We start from the raw sequence: 26,123 nt of genomic DNA, 5'->3' as shown, positions 1-26,123 counted from the left end.
TCACATATAACACTCATTTTTAAAAACTGAATATAATGCACTAAAGGCCAACAAAAATTTTACTTTCTAAATACGAACAGGATTAGAATACATGTTCAACCTTGAAGGACACTTATTATGAATTTGCTACACCTAAGCTCCTTAGCTGCTGGTTTCATATCATTCTTAACCATTTGTGGAGTATACTGAGCTCATTAAGATTAGGGAGTCTCTGTTCTACATTCAACATGACTAATGCTGCTTATAGATCATCGCAAGGCAAATAGCACTGTATTAGGCAGTATAAGTGGCACCTGAAAAGGCAAATTCTACAGATGAAGCTTTACAGATTTATTTAGAAACCCATGTTTTTGTTTTTTGGTATGTGCCCCACAGTAAATGTCAAAGCTAAAATTCACCATAAAAGATATTAATAATCCCAAAGGGAAGAGAACGGAATTTGCCTTTGGTCTCCAAATACACTGGAATTTAAAAAAATTCCTATCAAAGCACCTCAAAAAACATCCAGTTACTGTTTATTACAAGGATTTTAAGAAGATGGGAAGAATGTAAGAGGGCACTGTGTTTCACTGGTGATAGTAAAGAAGGCTTGCAATGACACACTCCAATTTTCAATAACATTGGGGGAACCAAAGGATACACAGACTACTTAAAGATTTTTGAAACAACATATTTAAATATTTAAAATTTAAAAAATGTTATCAACACCATTTGTGCATAATACTACCAATTTCTAAAAAAAAAAATCTTAACATGGAATTCTCTCCTATTCTCTCAACCCCCAAAAAAGGCCACAAAGTGCATTCACAGAAAGTCAGAAAAAGCCATTACACAAAATGTTCCTGTATACTGAAAAGAGTACCACACTGGAGCTGAACTGTACAAGTTTTATATACCAGTACAGCAATAATGATAGAAGTTTCTTCATAGAATTACAATGACCACCTTCATATGATGTGAAGTATTAAAAGGTATAGTTGAGCTCAGAGTAAATGATATCCTTTTAATCTGAATTAGACTTTCTATAATTTATCATTAGGAAATTAGGTGAGAAAACATTAATTAAAAGCAATGTTTGCCAAACTATGAACCAATTAAAATCACTACCTGCTGACTCAGACAGCAGAGGGCCTCTCTTTTTTATATTTATACTGCCCTACATCATCAGGATGATGTCACCTTTTAAGAAAAAAAGTGTAAGGGCAAAGTTAAAAATTACCATTTTCTGTGAAATAAATGTAATCTATTCTGGTATGATGCTATAGGATCAGCATTGGACTGTGAACCACAAGGTCAGCAGTTCAAACCCACAAGCTGCTCCTGGAAAATTATACAGGATTGCTATGAGTTGGAATCGACTCGATGGCACTTAGCAACATATATATCTTCTGGAAATAATTCAAAGATTCAAATTGTTAAAGTGAAAGAAAGCAGAAAAAAAGATGAGAAATGGTAAAAATTTCCCCTTTTAAGTAAATGATACTTAAAAGGGGAAATTTGAATTCATAACTATAAATCCATGAAAAAAAGATGGCTAAATTCTGCTGTCTTCATTCATGTACTATAAAATCAGAGAAGAGACAAGAATGTGCTCAGGTCACTGAATGGTCAAGAGTCAACACTTGACTGATTTCTTTTGTCCCAACTAATACCTCTGGAATTTGATGTATTAATGAGCAATTATGGTTATGCTAAAATTAAGCACCTTTTAGAAGTGGAAACTAAAACATTTTAATGCTAGAAATATGCAAGCTATTTATACAGTAATTTATTAACTGTCAAAAACAGCAACTACAAATACCAAGTCATTTACTTTAAAATGTTGTGGCAGATCCTGTCAGAGAAACATGAAAATAATACTAAGGACCTCAGCATTATTGTTGTTTTGCAATTTTACAGGAATTGAACAGGAGCCAGAAATTAATGACTGTCAATACTATCTTTGGACAGTTACAGTATAGTATATAATTAGGGATGGCTTTGCTTAGAAGACTGGAGAAGTGTTCATAGAATAAACAATTCTGACTGCCATAAATCACCAAAATGCAACTGTTGCAGGTGAGCATGGTAGAGAAAATGGCAATTTTGAGAAAGGAGTGCTTTTAAAGATATTTCCTTAGACATAGCCAAGGGTTTTTTTTCCCCTTACATTTTCCAAAAGACCAAGTAATGTGCTGTGATACTTTTAACTCCTAATACCAAGCTTCCACTTAGGCATAGTTACATGTTCCCCAACTGTTTTCCTTCTGCCCACCATGCTGGCTTCGATTTTCCATGGTCCACCGTAATCTTTTGGTCTTCCTTCTTCATAGAATGACGAGCAGATAGATGTTGCTATCCGTTGAGTAGGTAGACCACCAATTCATAGGTGGCCATCATAATAGCTGTGTTTGGAATCTGTCTCACCAGATGAGTTGTTAGACCACGGTAGAGAGACCCATAACCTTCTTCTTGAACAACTAAAGATAATGTCTGAAAAAATGATCTGTATTTTGTTCCCTCTTCACGTAGTCTTGTTCTTACAACTTCTGTTTAGAAGAAAAATAAAAGCATTTTATTTAAACATTAGTGGTATCTCAATACTCTCCTAAATATAGTGAGCACATACGATTTATCAGTTTCTAAGTGTAAGTTCAGAACAAGTAATTTTTAATGTGTAGCTTATTGAAGACCAGTCACATTATAATTGTCTAACTTGGTTAAAGAATTGCCTTCAGAAATTATGCCTCAAGAGCAAATACTCATTTCCTATTGTTTCCTGACATAGCTTTAATCAAGAGTTTTAGCCTTCAAAAGGGTGAATATAAATGCTAATCAGCATTGACAAAAGCGAAACACTTAATAGAAAAACCTAAACCCAAAATCAATCTCAGTCTAAAAAAATCAAAGACAATACTTACATAAAGACAACTCCCCCCAAAATTTAGTAATTCTTTAGCTATTAATGAAATAGGCAAATATATAAAATTTAAACATTAAGAGATAATCTGTATGTATATATATACCAATATGAAATAATTATAAAATTATATGGTCTTTGAGTATGGTTGTTGTTAAGTGCTGCTGAGTCGCTTCAGACTCAATAGTTACCCCGTATAGGGTTTCTGAGGAGTTGCTGGTGGGTTTGAATTGCCGACCTTGTGGTTAGTCAGAACGGACTCAACAACCACATGTTACTTACTAAGGAATCCTAGTAGGATAGTGGGTTATGCACTGGACTGGTAACTGCAAAACCAGCAGTTCAAATTTACCAGCTGCTCTGTGGGACTAAGATGAGGCTTTCTGCTCCCATACAGATTTACAGCCTCGGAAACCCTAATCCTATACAGGGTTGCTATGGGTCAGAACTGACTCCATGACGTACAACCATCATCACACCACCTGTTGCTTATATAGACTTATTCCCATTATGATGGATTTCCAAGGACAGTTCAGGAATTTTAGAACTTTATAATGCTATCATATGCACACTGTTGGCTGGGGTAATAAATCATTTCTGATGTACTACAATGTTGTACAGACATTGTAGAGTAAGATTCATATAAACTCAAATTCCTCTTACCATGTGGATACGCTATAGTTGTGGCACAAGTTTTTGAAGTGGCAGCAGCTAACATCATTCCCACAAAATCAGATGCTTCTTTCACAGACTCTTCATCATCTTCCATCACTGAAGCAGTTTTATATTCCAGTAGTTTTTGCTTAATACTTTCATAAATAACAAAATGAATAACAGTCTCTGATATGCCAGCATATGAAGCAGACATGCCCCTATAAAATCCTCTTAGTCCATCTGTCTGATATACTTTACGAACACATTCAAAAGCACCCATTCGTTTTTCCCCACGATTCCTGAAAAGCAAAAGGGGAAAGAAATCTTAGCAACATAAATAAAATACAGGTGCTGAAATAAAGTAAAAATGAGGGAGCTGCAAAAAGTTCATAAAAAACATTGTATTTTCTCAATTCCACTTTTCATGAACGTTTTGAAGTACCTTGTACAGTCACTTCTGACTCATAGCAGCCTTTATTGGGTTTCTGAGGAGCTGCTAGTGGATTTGAACTGCCAACCTTGTGGTCAGCAGTCCAGTGCTTGCTCTACACTGCTACATGAGTACCCAATATTAAAGAATGGATTCACTCTAAATTATGACAAGAAATTATCATTTAAAATGATTATTTCAGATTTCCTATCCTTTTGTCTCAATTTGTCATTAGATGGGTAACATGTAAATAGTTTATTTACTGAATGCACAATTAACTTAACTGAATTCTGTTTCACTGACTTCACTGGAGTTTGTGTTGTGTAGATAAGTAACAATTACTTTAGGAAATATTCATTCTGAATGAAGCTTAAGATACAAACAAAATAAACTAAAAACCTCACATTATATTAAATGTAGTACTAAAAGATAAATTTCCTTTAAATTTAATTATTTATTTTTTAAAAAAGTGATTGTGAGACACCAATGATATTGTTTCATATAACAGAACCTGGAGAAAGATGAGGCTTTTTGCTCCCGTAAAGATTTATAACATAGGAAACCCTATACAGGGTCGCTATGGGTCAGAACCGACTCAATGGCACTTAACAACAAGATCAAGAAGGAACTCTAAGAACCTTTCCTATCTACCCAAAAATAGTAATTAAGTGAATTTAAGTCAAATTTCTTATGGCCATATATTTCATCACAGTATCACCAATGAATAGTGTTGTGTGCTGTGGAGTCGATTCCGTCTCATAGCAACCCTGTACAGGGTTTCCGAGGCTGTAAATCTTTATGGGAGCAGAACGCCTTATCTTTCTCCCGTGGAACAGCTGGTAATTTCGAACTGCTGACCTTGCGATTCACAGCTCGATTCGTAACTACTATGCTACCAAGAGCTGCTCCATAAATGAATAGTGAATAACCTCTAATTACTCATATTTTTTGAGTATTATTGTACACAAGAAAATTTCTTCAGTAGTGCTACCAAAAGTTGCAGAATCTATTCTTATAGAGATATAAAAGTATTTATGACCTTATGCTATGATTCCCCCAACAAAATCTGATCTTTAAGAAACAGGTTTAAATGCTGCCAGTATGGAAAGAAATAGAAAATCTATTTATAAATTATACCTAACTTGCTTCAAATATAAAACCACACCTGAAACACCCAACCTGGTAACTTACTGATTCTTCCAGTTGTATTATCTTCAGATATTAAATAAATACCTATTTGGTTGAATGATCCATGCAACCAGTTATACTCAGTTCCTGCCACCAGAAATTCTTCCTCAAAGAAAGTTTGAAGAGCTGGAAGTCCAGGAAGGTGGTATACAAACACATCAGCCCTGTGTTTGAACTGGTGTTATAAGAGCAGTGTTTCACTTACACTTGGAGTACCAGCGTGGAGCAGTAAGTTAAGTACTGGACTGCCAACCACAAGGTTGGTGGTTCAAATTCACCAACTGAGCTCCTAGGAAACCCTACATAGGGTCATGAGTCAGAACTTAACAACAACACATTCCCTTATCCCCAAGGTTAAAAGATTGTCCTGACTTGTGCTATAATTAAGTTAAAAACAAAAGAAAACAAAAACCCACCTCTGCAGTTTTAAAGTCATGCTTTTCCTAAATTGCCTACAAATGAACCTGATAACACACTAAAGCATACTACTGATGGTTTTAAATAGTATGCCTATGCCCACCTCCCAATTTTTTTGCCTCTTGAGTTAAGTCTTATCTGGAATCACTGGTTAGTGCAACAGCTAATATGCTAGGGTGCTAACAGTAAGGCACGAAGCCCATCCAGAAGCACCTCTTGTGATCTATTTCCATAAAGCTAGCCATTGAAAACCCTACGGAACTTGAAGAATGCAATCAATATACATATAGAAATGGTGTATGTTTTCTTACGTGCATTTTCACCACATTTAAAAAGAAAAACAACCCCACATGAAGTACAGGGGAGACAAGGGGTCACCAGGAGTTGGAGTCAACTTGACAGCAACAGGTAAGTCTGATCTATCATCATTTTCAGTTATTTGGTTTAAGAAGTAAAATTTGATTTTTGCTATGCCACATAAGATTTCATTTAAATTCTCCAGATACAACAAGATTTAGACATTTCTTCAAGTCTCAAAACAGCATACAGTTCAAAATGATAGAATATGAAAAGCAAATAGTTAAGCTGGCATAATTAACAGTTAATGATGTTAGATCATTATAGACTACAGTTTTTATAGACTATAGGATATAACACTTCTTCCCACAAATCCCAAAATACAAAAAGCGTAGAAATTTGTTAAGTACATTATTTGCTTAAAAAGAAAATCAGGTTACTATTCCATTACAGATTGAAAGTACAGGTATTTCAAAACTACCTCCATTATTACTATTATTGCACATTGAACAGGATTACCTCTCTGCTTATATGTATGACCTTTACTCCATTCTGTATTTTAAAAGCCAATATGAGTTGACATGACGAGACCCTATGTTGTACTGCTGCTATGCTGGCCTTTTCTCAAGTTCCCAGAACACACCAAATACGCTATACTCCAGGGCTCTGAGGTCTGCATTGGCTGTTGCCTCTGCTTAAAATGGACCAGAAAACCAATCCTTCACTATTACATTTAAAAGTTGTTTCACACTGTTGAACAGTCTATTTCTAGAACCTGGAAGTTTCTGGTATATAGTACAGTATGTGATCAATACAGATTTACTGGATGAATGAAGCTTGTTACCGATAAAGTAGTCAGTGATATCAGATAATAATCTACCAATTAACTGAGAGTGAAATCCCAGCCCTCTTTGTATGTAAAGTTAGTGAATTTGAGCAATGATCCTCAAAGACAGCCTAGATAAGCTGACCATGTGGCTTATTTAAGCTCTTGGGAAGCCAGTAATAAGCATCCATATAGTATAAGCACTACTTCTTGGGCTAAATTAACATACCCTTTTTTATTTTAAAACTCACAATAGGAAATTCTCATGCTGTCAACAATTGTATCCTTTTTTGCTTCTGATGTTCTTGCTGTTAACTGCCTTAGAGTAGATTCCAACTCATAGCAACTCTGTATACGGTTTCTAAGGAGCAACTGGTGAGCTTGAACCGCCTACCTTGCAGTTCAAACCGACCTGCAATCCAACACATTAACCCATGGCACCACATTGGGACTCTACTAAATATAAAATCACAGTAAAGCAAAAGTGGAAAAACATGATTAAAAATATCTGGCACTGAAGTAAGTATACACTTATCAAAACGCTATATAGAAAAAAAATTAGTAGAATTTGAGCTTAATGAATTAACATACCTTGCATCAAGCTGTAACCGAGTCTTTATAAGCCAAATGGGGTTGGTTGCTGTAATTGCAGTAAAACCTAAACAAACATGTTTAAAATGAACTTTGGTAAAAAATGAAGAACACACTATTAAATTTAAGATTTAAAATATTATATAAGTCTATATTAAAGAACAAGTATATATTTAAACAATGTAATTTATATTTTATTGAACAAATCCATAAATATTTGTGCTTTATTTCTAAACTATGTAAATAAAATTCTCAAGCCTCTGGATTTTACTAAAAGACTCACTGAAGAACAAAATCTGATTATGTATAAATTCCTCTCCCAAAGTACAAAGAATACCTTCGTGGGTACCCTCTACTCTCTAAATTGAATTCAGAAACCCATTTCTACAGACGAAAGTACAGAAATTTTGTGACTTCTACAGCTAAAAAGCATGCGAACTCTACACTGCTACTCTGGGTCTGCTATCACCACCAATCAATATATTCAAAATAGTTTCTATATAATGTCATATCATGTTAGTATTTTTATCTCAAATTGACTGTTTAACAGTAAAGATTTGTTGTTTGGCCCCATGAATACTTACATAAGATTACACTTATTAATTCTGTTAAAATAGCAGTATCACAGAAATATGCTTTCTGTTAGGGTTATTAGAACAGTTCTACTTTTCATCCACTTAGGCATATAGAAAAACCCAAAAGTTGAAAAAAGTTACAAATTAGAACTTCCCTCTCACTTTTATAGTCACCGAAGAGAGAAACTTACAGTAGACGTAGAAGGTAGCTCTAGTTTGAAATTTAAGTACTATATATTTACTATTTATGCAAAAGGGTGGTAACTTAAAGTGGCTCATTCCAGGTAGTAAATTAAGATCTCTGGAATAGTATACTTCTAGGCTAATGCACATCATTACTGCTTGCTATCTTCCAAATGTTATGGGAAAAACTCACAAAATGCTATCTCAGTAACAGGAACTTACGAAGATTGCTTCATCTACACAAGATTTTAGTAAACTGCTCAAATACTGAGATCAGCCACACAAACTGAACAGAACTACTTACATCACACTACATTTATTCAATTGGCCTTTAAATTTAATGAAAATGTACATGCAGAAATGCCCAAGGATCTTAACTGTTTTAATACTTTTTATAAAATATTATCAAGTGAAGCACATTTTTTTTTTTAAAAAGGTGGAATATAATTAGCACATGAAATGTAAGTAAAGTAAGTACTTTCGGGAATAAAAATCCTGTGATGCACTCAGAAATATGCATATATTTAGTATGTTGTACAAAATTCATCATGACCCTTTTGGGCTTTCAAAATTAATATAGGCATATCTACAAATAAAAAAGAATTTTATCACATTGTTGACATAGCAGAATATAATCTCATAGCTTCTTATCCCTTCTGTTAGTTAAATAATTACCTAACTCAAGTGTTACTCCCTTACCTACTGTTTTAATACTGTGTAGAAATAGCCAGACATCACCCAAAAGGATATTCCAGTGAAATCTATTTAGCAAGCAGGATAAATGTACTTTATGAAAAGAAGAGAATTTGGGTTAAGAAATCCTTTAACAGTTGTATGATGATTATATAGCCTATATTTCTTTTACGTGCTTTTAATACTATATATGTAAGTATAAAGCCTAAAATGAGACTAACAATTCTGGAAATACCAGCCAGTACTAAAATAATAAAACTTTAAAGTGCTCAAGAAGTTGTTAGAAACATCTTTTAAATAAGAAGCTCTTTCATGCATATACTCTTGGTAAAAAGAAAACAAAAAAACCCAGGAAACTATCAGATCAGTTAAATTATCTTGTATGGCTTGGCTTAGGTGAGAACAAAGTTAAGAGCGTTATTTTTTTCTTCTTTTGATTCTCATTTTCGTAAGTGAAAAAGTCAAACTAAATACATTCTAATAATATTTTGATGGAAATATGGATTAGGCATCAATATTCTGATCAAACCCCAAGTTAATGATTCTTACTTTTTAAAACTTAAATTATGTTATTAGCTAAATGTCTGTACAGCAAGATTGTCTGTTAATGAAAAGGTGTTTATCAGTACAAACATGATACCCTGCATAATTATTCAAAATGGCTTTTATTAATTGTTCTGTGGCAATGCTTTTTATTAAATTTTGAAAGCCTTAAACTGGGAATCCTTATAAACTTTTAAAAATACAGCCTGTCTACATAAAATATTTCATTCAATTTTTATACTTTATTTGAACAGGTGAGCCCAGACATTTAATGCTAATAGCATCAAAGATTTATAGAATAAAAGTTTTATTTCTGAAAATGTAAAACTTAGTTTGCAAGTTTGTTGTTATAACATTTCTCAAGTTACAAAATTCCCTAATTAGAGTCTGGAAAAAACCATATATATATTATATAATTTAAAAATACCACAGTATTTATTAATGATCTACTGGAAGTATAGTAAAAAATACCTATAAATAATTACTTTAAATTATTCCCTGTAAATATTAATAAACAATAGGAAGCAAACAACAGGTATTTCTCACTTATAAAATTCATTTCCAGACACAAAGAACTAAGGAACAGGTAAGTGAGAATGGTATCTACTCCTATGACTGCTCTCATTAGCTGGAGTACCCAGTTAAGACTCTAGCTGTTTTGGTTCAACTTTCTTAATCATGAGCTAGCTCTCAATAAATACACTAGTTAATAACTGTTAGCAAACTATCAGATTTAAGAAACTAGGCATGATCCATAGGGTTTTAACTCCTTTACCAATTAAACTCCAGTCTTTGGGGCTTATGCTATACTACTTTCTCTTAATCAAGGTCACTTTAATGCGCTAAATGTGCCTTTGAATTAATTCCTGACTCATAGCAACCCTGTATACAGGTTGAGGAGCTTCTGGTATGTTTGAACTCCTGACCTTGTGGTTTGCAGCCCAATGCTGATCCTACAGTACCACACCAGGAGTCCAAATATTACACTAAATCTACAAAAATATAATCTTTTAATTTAAGAAATGTTAATGAGTGGAAGAAGAAATAAAATTTAACATTAACTTAAAATGATACATGGTAAGGCAATTTGACACACAGCTTAGTAAAAAGGTGACAAATAAGCTTAGTAAAAATGCCAAACTTGTATCTGCCTACTTTTATATGAACACACACAAAATTATTAGGAACAGTACTCCCCAAATTTAAAAACTACTACTTTTTAATGTTTGAATTTTAATTTTTTGACATTTTGATAATCTGATAAAATTCATAATATTCTGAGCACCAAGTTAAACATTAAAGTTGACTTAGAGGTATATGAGGGATCCAGTTGTAGATTAAAAATAATTAATTTGCTACATAATTAGCTAGAGCAAAGTGCCATTATATTGGTTCAAACTGTCAGTAGTGTGGTTAGTCTTTTATTAGGTTTTAAAATAATTAAAAGTGCAATTTTTAAGGTTTTGTTTCATCTAACACTCCATTTAATAATGTAAACCAATTTAAAACCAGAAAAGAAATTCTGCTTATAGTAATCTTGCTGAAAATTTCATTAAGTATAAGTGATATCTGCAGTACTGCATTTTCAATTCTTTTTACCTCATTAACTTCTGTAATGCCAAAACCTACCTAACATCCTAAGAAAAATGCAAAAACTATTTTTAAAAGAAAGTAACTTAATTAAAACTCAAACAGCTAAGATCCCATATATTCTTATCTTGCATTTATTTAGACAGAAGATCAATATTTTTGTAAGAGAGTGGAAAGCCAAGTTTTGAGAGATAGAGAATGGAAAGTACTGTTAGACTCTTAACTATGTTATGCTAAGTAAAGACAGCTACACATTTCCTTACAGTTGTAGGATGGTATGACAGCATTTATAATTATTTACATTTTGAATGCTAATTATCAAATTCTTTTGAGGTCAAGCTTGTCAAGACCAAGCTGAAGACCTCGGCTTTTATCACATGATGACTAAAAAGTACCCCGTATTTCTTTCTAGAATGATTATTAAAAAAGAGATCAGAATATAATCTTTTATTATAAAGTACTCAGATAATGTATGCAATAAATCCAGGAAATAAAGGTTCATTTCCCGCCTTCTATTAATTCCACAGCTGTTATATATGAAAACCCAGGGTGTGTTTCTTATACTAGAGGCTGCAAGAGATGCTCAGTTCAGTACTCACGAGGTTTAAGTTAGTCCATATTTCTACAGGAAGTGACCTGCGGATGGGGAGCATGAGATGACACGATCTCACTCTTTTCTCGGGAGAAATGTACAGTAAATGCCTAAAATAGACACAGGCTTTTCTGTATCATAACAACAAGCAGTGACCTCATCAGAAACATGTGTACAAACTGAATCCCACTGGAAGGATCTGAAAAATATTTACTGTGTGATCTAACTTTTTTTTGAAATCTTTAAGTTTAAAAGAAAAAAAAGGAAAATATCAGAATGCGCTACAATTTTTTTTAAAAAAATGCACTGAGTACTGAAAATTCTGCCATCTGCAGCAGTTTCAGAGTCCAAATACTTACCACCTAAAAGAAACTCAAATTCGCTTAAAAGAAAAAAAATGCTAACCTTGTCAAAGAATTGATGAAACCACCTGGTTCAAGTGGGGATTACAGTACCCCATTTTCCTACCATTATCAAGATCTGAAAATAAAAATTTCCTATTCTATAACAATCAGCCTACTTAATAAATCTGTTTAAGTAAAAAAACAAAAACAAAAAGCTCAAGAATTCTCAGGTAACTTTATTTTGTAACTATGTCTAATTTTATTATAAATAAGTAAACAAATATGCTTCTACAAAAAGTACCTGTCACCTTTTGCACTATGCCAGTAACATTGCACATCCATACATATGGAATATTTTGGATTATTGTGTATTTAATTTCTTGTGTTCTACAAAACAAAAAACAGGAAGAATGTTTACATACAAGCACACAAAATATCTGTTCAACCATTCATCTGGCTGAACGAACTGCCACGGACAAGTACTGTTTTAAAATTTAGTCTTTGATTATAACCTTCATGTCAAATAGAAAATTATATCTTGAAAATATCAGTGTATGCCATAAACAAATAATACCTACTAGGTGTAGAAAATGTTAACAATTACATTATTGAATTTTAAAAAATTGAACAATAATTAAATGTATAATGCTAAATAATCACATTATAATAAAATTTAAAAATTAAGTAACTGAATATATAATCCAATAAAAAAGAATCTATTTCCTATAAATATATGGTGTATATAAAAATATATACATGTCAGATAAAAACTTTTAAAAATGATAAATTACAATAAAGAGTACACCTAATATTTTCTGAATATACATCTATGTCTAGATAAATAAGAAAGGATATGCAAGTTTATTAAAACAAGAATTCATAGGCATAAAACAAAAAGCCTCAATAACTAAGATACACTTAGTCTGACAAAGGTCTTATGTAAGAAAAAAAGGCAATCAAAATATGAAAAGAAGCCAACATTACTTAATTTCATTAAATCCAAAGAATTTGAAAAATGTTTTAATGAATGAAAATTTATAGCTCTATTTTAGAGGCTTACAAATTCTTATAGTATCTATACTAAATGAAAACAAGACAAATTTAAAATACTATCTGTTAAAAAATAAAAGACCTTAATATCTAAATTAAATAAACACTTAAGATTTACATGAGGGGGCTTCAAAAAGTTCATGGAAAAAAATCCATTATCTTTTAATTCAACTTTCTCATGAACTTTTTGAGGATCCCTCATGTTAGATAAGCAAAATTAAATTGATTTGGTGCCTTAATGTGAATGCAAACATGTGGCAACATTTTACAGGTAATATTGTCAATGGCTGTCTATTTTAGTGCTCTTTTAGATACTAACATGACAAGGTTAGCATTTTTTTTTTTTTGGGAATACCCAGGTAAAATTTTTTCTTCACATTTGACTATCTCTAAGCACTTTACACCCTTAATCATTCATATTAGAAGTTTTCTAAATACAATCCTGAAGAAAAACCAGAGCAAACTGGTCTAAAGTATTTCAAAAATGAAGACGGCAAAACGCTACCTTAATGAGTCTGCATGGGACCATTCAGTTTTAATCATGTAGTTACGTATAATAACTGCAAAGCTAAATGTTAATGTTCATGAATAGTGCAAGGACGCTCTCAGAAAAGTAAAACTGCAAACAAATGGAAGAAGTATTTTCAAATTATACAATAAATGTACAATAAAAGAATCTCTGTACAAGTATTTCAATTTACCAAAACTTAAAGAATTCGAGTTGGAAAATAGTATCAATGTACAGTTAAAACAGATAAACCATGAGTCAGCATATGTACACATTAGAGAAAAGAGTAAAATTATAATTTACCTAAATTCTTTGCAATGTGATATAAAAATAGTAATAAATTCTGATGAGATATTCAAATAAAAAATATGTTTAGTGGAAAATAAGATATTCTTAACCTCTCAATTTATAACTATTCTCAACTTAAAATAATTGCTTACCTACTTAGCTTCTTGATTTTTAATTCTTTTAAAATACAAAGATTAACATTTCTGTGTAATTTTCTGGGGTTAAAAAAATTACAAGCAGTGGTAATACAGAAATATACTCATAAAGAACCTAATACAGTGGCTACATACTTTTCATTGGCCCCCAACTTTTATCTCAAACTTTGTAGGGGAAAAATTATATCTATTAATCATCGCCATCTGTAAAAAAGGTACGTTAAAAATAATTGTAAGTATAACTATACTATATAGTCTCTATGGTACCAAATTAAAGAATTCATTTTCAAAATTCATATTATAAAAAATTCATTTAATGAATAAGGCAATGGAAGTTCACAGAAATTTTATAACTGGACCAAGATTTCCTCTCAGTGATAAATTAGGGTGCTTCACTACCTTGACCTTTAAGATTTGCCCCCTCTAGCTTTAAAACTTCAATGAATCAGTAACAATTACTAAATATAAAAAATCTTGAAAACAAGTTATAAGGTATATAGTAGAATTATATGGTAAGTGTTATCAACCTTTCAGAAATTAGTATTTCAAACTTACAATTAGTTCATTAAATATGTAGTTCAAACTGATACAATTTATTTCTAAACAGGAAATGGTTAACAGTTTAAGGCACTCATTTTTAAGGACATAACTGATACTCGATTTACTGATCAAAAAAGAGATAACTGGTGAAACCAGCTAAAGTTTGCTTTATCAAGCCACAGTATGATTTCAGAGTGTGAAGTATGTTCAAATACTCAATAAATCTCAGAAAATGGGAGATAAATTTCTTTTGAAAATCAACATTCAAGGCTTTGTTTAACATGCATGGCAGCAAATGATTCCAGAACCAAACTGGTCAAATCAATCCCCCACAGTTTATCTTTAAGAAGGTGGAATCACAGACTCAGGTCTTAACTTTAAATTATGGGGAATCAAAGTTTGTGAAAATTTCCATTATCTTTTAATTCCATGAGCTTTCTGAAGCTCCGTTGTATTACATGTTCATTAAATATGGTAGAAGTATTACTGGAAACATTCCTATGACAAGCATGTACACACAGCCAGTGCCTAAATTTCAATTGCTATCTAATGTGATTTATGTCTGTAGGCTAGGTGTTACAAATTTGGACTATAAACATATTTTTTAAAAACATACTTAGTATGGTACTTTGAGCTATCAATAATAAACCACTTAGAAAAATTTCAGCACTTGAGCACAGGACAAAATGAATACTTTACCAAGAACTGCCGGCACATTTCAGACAGAAGCCAAAACATGCAGCAATAAGGAAAAAGGCACTAACAGAAATTGAGGAGAAAAGAGTAAATTACATCTCCAAAATTTATTTATAGGGTAATTATACTTAGCTTTTAAAAACCATTTAAAAAGATCACTACACATTCAGTGGACTACAAAAGGCAAATTAATGTATTACCAGTATCCAATCAATTAAACTCCTAATTTTAAAAAGTGTCAATTGACAGATTGTTATATACTTGACAAGATGTATTAACACTAATAAATGTAAAAATCATTTTTTACAGATGCTAGTTAACGCAAAACACAATTATCTTAAAAGTTTCAATATAAATTCATAATTCAATATGATGTTTCTAGTTTCAGTTTTTTGTTTTATTTTAGTATCATGCATTCATACCTGCCATTGCAGCTGAAATCATGTGTACCTGGGTAGAATCAGGATCAAATACACCATTCAACTTTTCCTTGCAGTTTGAATAAGCAGCAAAGTATATTGCCCTAAAATAAAGGTTTAAATTTTATCAATTAGGCATGCTGACAAAACATATAAATTAAACTTTATAATTTTAGAGTGGATAAAATATCAAGGAGTCCTGGTGTGGTGCTGTGGGCTAATGCATTAGACTGCAAAGTCAGTTTGACCTGCAAGGTCAGTGGTTCAAAAGCTCACCTGTCGCTTCTCGGAAACCCTATACAGGGTCTCTAGGGGTCGGAACTGACTCGACAGCAAACAATAATAATAAAATACCAAAAGGTGACAAAAATCTAAAAACATAAACTATGTCTTAGCCACGTTTTTTCCATGATGACCCTGATGTACTTTCTGTATTGACTCATTAAAAAAACAACTCAAAATTCCTACCATCCTCAAACAATGAGCACCCCCTCCATTAAAATACACTATGATAGCTGTTTAGCAAATGCCTGACTAAAACAAAACAAAACAAAATCTGCGTTAAGATTCTGATTACTTGAAAACACATGAACTCATGGTGTAAAGTTTAAGTTAAAATTGAATACACACAACTGAGTTAAGTAAATAAGGTAATGAGCAATTAACAAATTTGCACACACACATGCATTCTGTACAACATAAAGAAAATTTTGCCTTATTTGAAGCTTTGAATACAATGCCAAAAAATAAAACAAAAAAATCTCAGTTACATTCATGCAATCTGAGATACATGACTGCTCATAATGCTAATCTACCAAATGCATAATTTCTTAAACCGCTATCTATATCATGTTTCTCCTTTACCTCAATATAAGACTACAAATAATTTAATATTTACTACAAAGATTATACCTCTTCCTTACATATGGAACACATCCTTTAATTTTTATTACTATTGCTAATTTCTAATGGTACCGAATTATTTTTAGTCTTTAAAATACCTAGCATCACTCCTGCTATCAAATCTTATTTTATTATGGCTATAAATTTGTTCTTAAGCAACTGAAATCCTTAAACGAAAATTAACTAATTTAACTATACATAAAAATTTAAATCCATATTAATAAATTTAACTATACCTATAAACTGTAAAGTCCAGGGACCCTGAAACAGGAAAAAACTGCCATATTTTTTTTACCTGGAAGGAGCCACCCCCACTAAATTGGGGCCCAATCCTCTAAACAAGGAACGAGGCCCCTCTTTTTCCAAGATCATCCTGAAAGAAAAAGAAGTTATTCAGAAATGAATGTCCTTCAAAGTCTGGTACTTTTGTATTATTTTGTATTGCCACTTTAAGGTCTATATCTCAAACATTTGTATTATTAATGTTATGCTAATTTGGTTAATTTTCCTTACTTATGAACATGTTTTTCTTGACACAGCATAAACTACTGAAGACAACAGAGAGATATACTATTGATAATAATAAAAATGCATTAAAAAAAAAGCAGCAGCCATAAAACAAATTGATTAGGACAGAGGGAAACAAGGAGAATTAAACTGAAGAGTTTAATTCAAAGCAAGAAAATGCAGATTTGCAATTCAACTATAAGCTGAGGGCAACTGAAACTTCTCAAAAGTTTCGGTTTAAGTGTCCCTTACTTAAGATGGTCTGAAAAACTGAGAAATTAAAACATGGTACAGATGATTCCTAAAGCTACCTATGGAAAGCCAAAAACCATGAAATTACACACACACACACACAAAAGCCTTGTTTTTCTTTTGCAGAGCACCTGGTGGACTTGAATCACCAACTCTGTGGTTCGCAGTCCAGTGTTTACCATACAGTGCCCACTGTGGTATCTAAGAAGAAGGAGAGGACTCCAAACAGTTTGTGAAAATTTTCCATTATTCTGTAATTATTTTTTCATGAACTTTTTGAAGCTCCTTTGTATATCATGGAAGTCAAAGGAAGAATTTTAAGGTGAGTTAATGAGTGGTATTAAATGTCAAAATCAAGATATTAAAATATTCTTCCTACTATTCAGCACACAAAGGAACTCTGGTAGCATTGTTGTTGTTAAGTACCATGGAGTTGGTTCCGACTCAGTGACCCTGTGCAAGGTTTCCGAAGCTGCAAATCTTTACAGGTGCAGAAAGCCTCCTCTTTCTTCCACAGAATAGCTGCTAGTTTCAAACTGCCAACCTTGAGGTTAGCAGCCCAATTTGTAACTACTACGCTACCAGAGAATTGGGCTGCTAATCTCACGGTCAGCAGTTCAAAACTACCAGCTGTTCTGCGGGAGACTGATGAGGTTTTCTGCTCTCGTAAATATTTGCAGCCTCGGAAACCCTGCACAGGGTCGCTGTGAGTCAGAACCAACATTACATAACATAACAACAACATTCATCACACAAGGAGTCCTGGTGTGGCACTGTGGGTTAATGTGTCAGACTGCAAAGCCAATGGTTCAAGCTCACCAGCTGCTCCTTGGAAACCCTATACAGGGTTGCTATGGGTCGGAATCAACTCGATGGCACTTAACAACAACATTCATTACACAGAACTATTTATCTGTAGTCACTATAGTTAATTCAAAATTGTTAACAAGTTTATTCTACTTATCCATGTACTTTTAGTAACTAAGCTTTAAAAGGAGTCCTGGTATGATGCTGCAGGATAAAGCCTGAACCACATGGTTGATTTGAATCACAAGGTTGGTGGTACAAACTCAATAGCCTTTCCTTAGAAACTACATCGGGTCGCTATGAGTCAGAACCGACTCAAGAGAACTTAACAGGAAGCTTAAAAAACGAAAAGTGATGAAATGTTTTGACAGTGAAGGTGATCAGCTGAGTTTGTTATTACAAAATAAACATTACTGAACTAAGTTTAAATAGATTAAGTACCAAGTAAGCTGATAAGATGCCCAAGACATTCAGTTACACAGCTAAGTTTAAACATAAAAAACCTGACTTTAATGGTTTTTAAATTCGTCGCTCCTTGTAAACTCCACTATGAGTTGGAATCGACTTGATGGCACTTAACATGAACACCAAATTCCAATTAGTAACATAATTATGATAAACTTTAAAAGCAGATCTTTTTCAAACTATCAAGAAATGACAAACCAACACTGAATAGCATTTTAAAATCAGTAGAACTTTAAAATCCCAACTATGTTTTTAAAGTTATATATATATAAATCACAGGCTGCCATTAAATGGATACCCTTACTTGTGTGCATACTTTCAAGAAATTAAAAACACAAAAAGTTAAATTATTAATATGATCAAATTTCAAAAATCCACGTATTAATTCAAAATGAAGTATCTATAAAAGCTTTTAATTAAAAAAAAAAAAATCCATAAGACAGAGAAAGATATTCCAAATACACACAATTTGGGAACAATATTTTGTATTATGCATTTAATTGTTACTCTGTATTAGGGCTTTGAGAGCTGGTGTGGCGCTACAGGATAAGAAATGGACTGCAAACCGCACATTTGTTGTTGGTGGTTGAAACAAACCAACTGCCCCTTGGAAACACTGCACAGGGTCCCCATGAGTCAGAACAGACTAGACTGCACTTAACAACAACATTGGGCTTTATTACTTCCAAAGAATATAATTTAGAGTCACTTCTGTGAAAAATCTTTTCAAATGTGTTAGAATCTAAACAAGCATGGGAATCACTAGGTAAACAGACTAAAGCTGAATCATAGACACTGTGCTCTCACTTTAGGCAATGGAGAGGTCCAGGAGACACTACTCGGTTGACACTGGCTCCAGCCATGGTGTTTAGCTGAACTTCAGAGATATAAAGTGTCACAGCAGACGACTGCAGCCGTGTTTTCACAACTTCCAGTGGACATGTCAAAATGGCTCCCACTGTACCACCACATCTACAAAAAATTGGAAAAAACCATAACTTATTTACTCAATTCTTAAGATAATATACTTGACTTTGATAAAGTACTAACATTTTAAATTATTATTTAGTTTACAGGATTATAAACACTAAAGATTTTATTTATTTGACTACATAATACCTTGGTAACTAAAAAGAACTGAGCTTACATAGTATTTACTTACCAAGAATATTAAGCAAAAATAAGAAGTCTCCATATGATAGGTAGTGTTATTACAATATACTGGTAAGCAATATCAAGATTTTAAACACCTATCTGAGGTATTACTTGTGGATATGTTGAGACGTAGACCATTATTTTGGGTACATCTTATTTTTCAAATTCTTATCTTTCAGAATTCAAGAAATGATTTTCTGAGCAGATAGGATATCACTGATGGGCAATGGTACACATTTCTCCTACTTTAAATACTTAAGTATCTAGAAGAGTTCTGGTGTGGCGTTGCGGGTCAATGTGCTGGGCTGCAAAGTTGATTTGAATTGCAAGGTTGGCGGTTCAAGCTTACCAGTTGCTCCTTGGAAACTATACAGGGTTGCTATGGGTGGGAAGAGACTCGATAGCCCTTAACAACAACCCAGAATTGCTTCAACTACAAAAAATACAGCACTTGACCTACACAAACAGTACCTGTTGTTGTGAAGTGCTATAGAGTCGGTTCTGACCCATAGTGACCCTGCATACGGTTTTCGAAGAGTAGCTGGTGAGCTTGAACTGCCGACCTTACAGTTCAAATGGCTTGGCAGTCTGGCGTACTAACCAACAGCGCCACACCAGGACTCCAAACAGTACCTATTAGAGTCACAATGTTGAAATCTGTGCAAAGTAGGTAAGACGAATTCAGTTTAAAAACAAAGACTGATTTAGTTGCATAATTATAAACACAAAACCAGTAACAATAAAACAAGTTAATTACAAATGAAATTAAACTCATTAAAAGTTAAGTAAGAGAGGGTGGGACTTGATGGCAGCTAGTGAAGAGGTGCAGTGAGGTTTGACGTCAGCAATACCACAGAATGCCAGACTAAGCTGATTCAGGGCAGAGGTCCAAAACTGTGAACCATATAGGTATGAATATTTTAAAAGTTTGAAGGCTTATAGCTAGTGGAACTTTTAGCGGAAGTAAGAAATCGTGTACTTTTGAATCTGTAGGACGACAACTTGGGTGATACCAAATGGCAGACCAAGCAGGGGAGCAGACACACCATGGAAAAGTGCCACGGGAACCTCAGAGCAAAGGACAATACTCTTTGTCGGTTTTATTTTGTTCTGATTTTCTTTTTGTATCTGTACACTGCCCCCCATTGTTTGTGCACCTCCATTCTGGTGATTAGAGGGAGTACCTGAGTGAGTGGATATCCCCTGACACAACCACTGGTGGGTTCTTCTGCCATGCATGTGCACAGATACTCTCAGCCCAGGAGCCGCCCCGAATTTTTTTTTTTTTTTTATGGAAAAAGCCAGAACAACTGGTTTGGAGAGGGAAAGAGAATTTAAAAACTGAACAGGCCAAAAATTAAATTAAATCCTGAAGTACAGTACAACAACCAACAGTAGCTTCTTGAAATCTATCAGACAGCTTTGAAGACAAGAAGCTGAAAGAGGACATTAAAGTCATACTCATATTAGGCTACAGATTTAAAAAAAAAAAAATTTTCCTTCTCTTCCTCTTCTCCCTTTTCTGCGATTATAGACTACAATATCCAATCTAAGTTTTTGTTGTTGTTTTACTGGTGGGTTTTTTTTTTTTGCTGTTTTATGCTACCCCTTCCAATTTGGGGGAATTTTTTCTCTCTCCCTATATTACCCAAGAAGAGACAAAAACTGCTGCCATAGAGTCAAGCTACAATCACACTCTATAAAACACTAAAATCCAGGCAAGAACCATTACCAACTGCCATACACCAGGGAAGCAGGCAACACCTGTGAAAGTTACTCTGAGTTAAGCAATATGAAGAGTGAAAAGGGAAGGCCACATCCCAATCACATCCACCTGGAAGCAATCAGAAACCATAAAAAAAAAAAAAACCCAAAACACACACTCAATTAAGTATTAAGGCCACAGATAAACACTAAACATGTCCAAGAAGCAAAAGCAGATGACTGTATCAGCACATGTCCAAAAACAAGATAAAATGTCTGAGACAAATGACCTAGAGATAGACCTGGACTACATTCTGGAAGGCAGGCAGGCCTTGGAAATGCCTGAGAAGGAATTCAGAAAAAGGATTATAATATGTTTCAAAACACTACAATGGAGTTGAGAAAAATAAGGAAGTCAAGAAAGCGCTACAGGAACAATCAAATAAGATAGATACAGCATTGGAAACAATTCAAAACCTACAAAAATAAGTCCAAACGATCAATAATAGAATATCAGAAATCGACAATACTATGAAAGGGCAAAGGAGTAGAATAGAAGAGCTGGAAGGCAGAACCAATAAGCTGGAAGACAAATCTCTCAATATTACTAAGACAGAAGAGCAAACAGAAAAAAGGATAAAGAAATCTGAAGGTCTAAGATTCATTTTGTACAACATGAAGAGGAATAACTTAAGAATTATCAGCATTCCAGAATAAGAAGAATCACACAAGTCCACAGGGGAAATAGTTGAAGAACTGCTGGAAGAAAATTTCTCTAACATCCTGAAAAGTGAAAAGATAAACATTTAAGAAGCTCAAGAACCCCAGGAAGGATAGACCCCAAAAGAAATTCACCGAGACATATCATAATCAAACTCTCCAAAATCAAAGATATGGAGACACTACTGAAAGCAGCTAAGGAAAATAGAAGTGTTACAGACAAAGGCAAGCAAGTCAGATTAAGCTCAGATCTCTCAGCAGAAACCATGAAAGCAAGAAGACAATGGGGAGACATATATAAAACCCAGAAAGAAAAAAAACTGCCAACCAAGAATCCTTTATCCAGCAAAGCTATCAATCAAACATGATGGTATAATCAAAACATTCCATGATAAACAGAAGCTAAGGGATTTTCCCAAAGCCAACCCGGTGCTCCAAAACATCCTAAAGGGAGTTCTGTGGACTGAGTACCAACAAGACTAGACAACAACCAGAGACTGACATATGTGGCAGCACCTCCCAGAACTAGATCAACAGAAGGAAGAGTTGAGAACAGAACAAAACTATAAGAACAAACTCAGATAATCTGGGAGGTCAGTCTATGATCAAAACAGTTACAATAGAAAAGAACGTAAATAAGTAGGAACAGAGATCCAAATGGTGACAAAGTCAGGTCGATTACAGCATAAAATAAGACTGCACTAAATGGAGAGAAAAGTTAATAGACTATAAGGCAACCTCAAAGAAAGTTAACACTCCACAACATACCAAGAGAATGAAAATCCAAGAAGAACATGCAAACATTAAAACTATGAGGAAACTCACAAGAAAGAACACAAAAAACATGAACTCAGCAAAGGAAGACACACAGAACAAAGAAAGCAGAAACACCACCACCACCACACAAAAAAAATAATGGCAGCAATTAACCCATACCTATTGATAATTACACTGAATGTAAACAGATTAAATGCACCAGTTAAGAGATGGAGGGTGGCAGAATGGATAAAAAAACAAGATCCTTAATATGCTGTCGGCAAGAGACACATCTTACACACAGAGACAAAAACAGATTAAAAGTCAAAAGGATGGTAAAAAATATACCAAGCTAATTGCAATAAAAAATGAACAGGAGTGGCAGTACTAATCTCTGATAAAATAAACTTTTAAGGCAAAAAAAAGCATAATATATAAAGATGGACATTATCTCATGATTAAAGGGAAAACTGAACAAGATGAAATAACCGTAATAAATATCTATGCTCTCAATGAAAGAGCTCCAAAATATATAAAGCAAACTCTTAACAGATTTGAAGAAAAAAATAAACAAATCTACAATTAACATTGGGTGATTTTAATACACCACTTTCAAAAATAGTTAGAACAACCAGAAAGAAACTTGACAAAGACAGAAAGAAACTTGACAAAGACACAGAAGACTAAACAACATAATCAGCCAACTGGACCTCATAGATATGTACAGAGCATTCAACCCAACAACAGCACAATACACACTCTTTTCCAGTGCACATGGACCATTCTGAAGAAGAGACCATGTCTTAGGCCACAAAACAAATCTCCATAAATTTACAAATAACGAAATACTACAAAGCCTCTTCTCAGACCAAAATGCTATCAAATTAGAAATCAACAATAGGAAGACCAAGGAAATCAAGTCAAATACATGGAAACTGAGTAACACACCCTGCTGAAAAGTGACTGGGTAGTAGAAGAAATTAAACACGAACTCTCAGAGTTCCTAGAAACAAATGAGAACGAAAACACAACACACCAAAATCTTTGGGACATGGCGAAAGTGGTGCTGAGAGGACAATTTACTGCAATAAATGCACACATGCAAAAAGAAGAAAGAACCAAAATAAACACATTAACACAGCATCTACAACAATTAGAAACAGATCAACAGAGGAAACCTGCAGCCACCAAAAGAAAAGATACAATAAAGATTAGAGCAGAAATAAATGATATAGAAAACAGAAAAACTACAGAAACAGGACAAGTAGCTGGTTCTTTGAAAAGATTAACACATCAAAAAGATCATGACCAAGAGGGATTCATATCAGGGATGCAAGAATAGTTCAACATTAGAAAAATGATCAACACGTAATCCACCATATCAAGAAAAAAGAAAAGAACTACATGATCATATCGATTGATGCAGAAAAGGTTTTGACAAAATCCAACATCCATTCCTGATAAAAGCCCTCAACAAAGTAGGAATTGAAGGTAAATGCCTCAACATAATTAAGAGCATATATACAAAAACAATAGCCTACCTACATTACTCTCATATGCATGCGAAAGCTGGACAGTGAATAAGGAAGACCGTAGAAGAATTGATGCTTTTGAGTTAATGGTGTTGGAAGAGAATACTGAAATGCCATGGGCTGCCAAAAGAACCGATAGATCCTTTTTGGAAGAAGTGCAGCCAGAGTGCTCGTTGGAGGCCAAGATGGCCAAACTTCATCTCTCATACTTCAGACATATTGTCAGGAGGGACCAGTCACTGGAGAAGGATAAGGTGGAGGGTCAGAGAAAAAGAGGAACACTCCCGACGAGATGGACTGGCTAACTGTGGCAACAGTAGTGAGGTTGGCCCAGGATTGGGCAGTGTTTTGTTCTGCTGTGCATAAAGTCGCTATGAGTTGGTACTGACTCTATGGCATCAAACAACAGCAACAACATTACTCTCAATGGAGAGAAACTGAAAGCCTTCCCTCTGCGAACAGGAACCAGACAAGGATACCCTTTGTCACCACTCCTATTCAATACTGTGCTGGAAATCTTAGCAAGAGCTGTACAGCAAGACAGGGAAATTAAAGGCATCCAAATTGGCAAAGTGGAAGTAAAACTATTTGTAAACGATATGATTCTATACATTGAAAACCCCAAAGACTCACTAAAAAAGCTACGAGACCTCACTGGAGAATTCAGCAAAGTGGCAGGATATAAAATCAACATACAAAAATCTGTTGGATTCCTCTATACCAAAAACGACAGTGCTAAAAGGACATTAGGAAAGCAATACCATTTACTATAGAGCCGTTCAAAGGATGAAATATCTTGGAATAAATGTAACCAGAGAAAGAAAGGATTTATATACAAAGAAAACTACAAAACACTACTACAAGAAACCAAAAAGACCTACAAAAATGGAAGAATGTACCATGCTCCTGGATCAGAAGGCTAAACATTGTGAAAATTTCAATGCTGCCCAAAGTAATCTACACATATAATGCAATCCCAATCCAGATTCCAATGACCTTCTTCAAAGAGATGGAAAAAACAATTACAAACTTTATATGGCAAGGAAAGAGACCCAGGATAAGCAAAGCACTGCTTAAGAAGAAAAATAAGGTTGGAAACCTCTCATTGCCCAACTTCAAAATTTATTATACAGCTACAGTAGATAAAACAGCTTGGTACTAGTACAATGAAAGATACATTGATCAATGGAGCAGAATTGAGAATCCAGCAATTAACCCATCCACATACAGCCAACTGACTTTTGACAAAGTACCTAAATATATCAAATAGGGCGTGATAGTCTCCTCAACAGATGGTGCTGGTAGAACTGGAAAGCGAGATGCAAAAGACTGAAACAAGACCTTCATCTCATGCCTTATACAAAAACCAACTCAACATGGATTAAAGACCCATATGTGAACCTCAGAATTATGAAGGCCATCAATGAAAAAAAAAAGGGACAAATGTGAAGGCACTAATTCAGGGAATACACAAGACTACCAAACATTTTGAAAACTACACAAACAAAAGTAGACAAATTAGATGATTGGGACATATTAAAAATTAAAAACTTATGTGCACCAAAAAAATCAAAAGGGAGCCCACAGAATGGGCAAAAATCTTTTGCAATGACACAGACAAGGGACTCATTTTAAAATATATATATAGGAAACTAAAACACCTCTACAAGAAAAAGACAAATAACCCATTTAAAAAAAATGGACATAGGACATGAACACTTCACCAATGAGATCTAGGCAGCCAAAAAACATATGAAGAAATGTTCACGATCACTAGTCATTAAAGAGATGCAAATCAAAACAACAATGAGTTATCATCTCACACCAGCAATAACAGCAAAGAT

General features: G+C 33.8%; 1 protein-coding gene across 3 annotated transcripts in view; it reads right to left on the bottom strand.

The window, feature by feature from the left end:
• Nucleotides 1–2,023: 2,023 nt before the first annotated feature.
• Nucleotides 2,024–26,123, bottom strand: part of SLC25A36 (solute carrier family 25 (pyrimidine nucleotide carrier ), member 36) — a 37,055-nt gene continuing 12,955 nt past the window's right edge. Inside the window, exons 2-7 of one of the 3 annotated variants that reach the window (XM_006869840.1) lie at nt 19,220–19,384; nt 16,677–16,754; nt 15,482–15,582; nt 7,303–7,369; nt 3,563–3,852; nt 2,024–2,525 (exon numbers count right to left, since the gene is read on the bottom strand). In XM_006869840.1, the coding sequence (XP_006869902.1) occupies nt 2,335–2,525; nt 3,563–3,852; nt 7,303–7,369; nt 15,482–15,582; nt 16,677–16,754; nt 19,220–19,384 (892 nt within the window). In that variant the 3' untranslated portion in view covers nt 2,024–2,334. Of the gene's footprint in view, nt 2,529–3,562; nt 3,853–7,302; nt 7,370–15,481; nt 15,583–16,676; nt 16,755–19,219; nt 19,385–26,123 lie in introns of all 3 variants that reach the window. The other 2 variants (XM_006869839.1, XM_006869841.1) reach the window with 2 other exon arrangements.

The sequence above is a fragment of the Chrysochloris asiatica genome, unplaced genomic scaffold (genome assembly GCF_000296735.1).
Source record: "Chrysochloris asiatica unplaced genomic scaffold, ChrAsi1.0 scaffold00136, whole genome shotgun sequence".
Taxonomy (NCBI): Eukaryota; Metazoa; Chordata; class Mammalia; order Afrosoricida; family Chrysochloridae; genus Chrysochloris; species Chrysochloris asiatica.
This window is presented reverse-complemented; position numbering and strand designations above follow the sequence as displayed.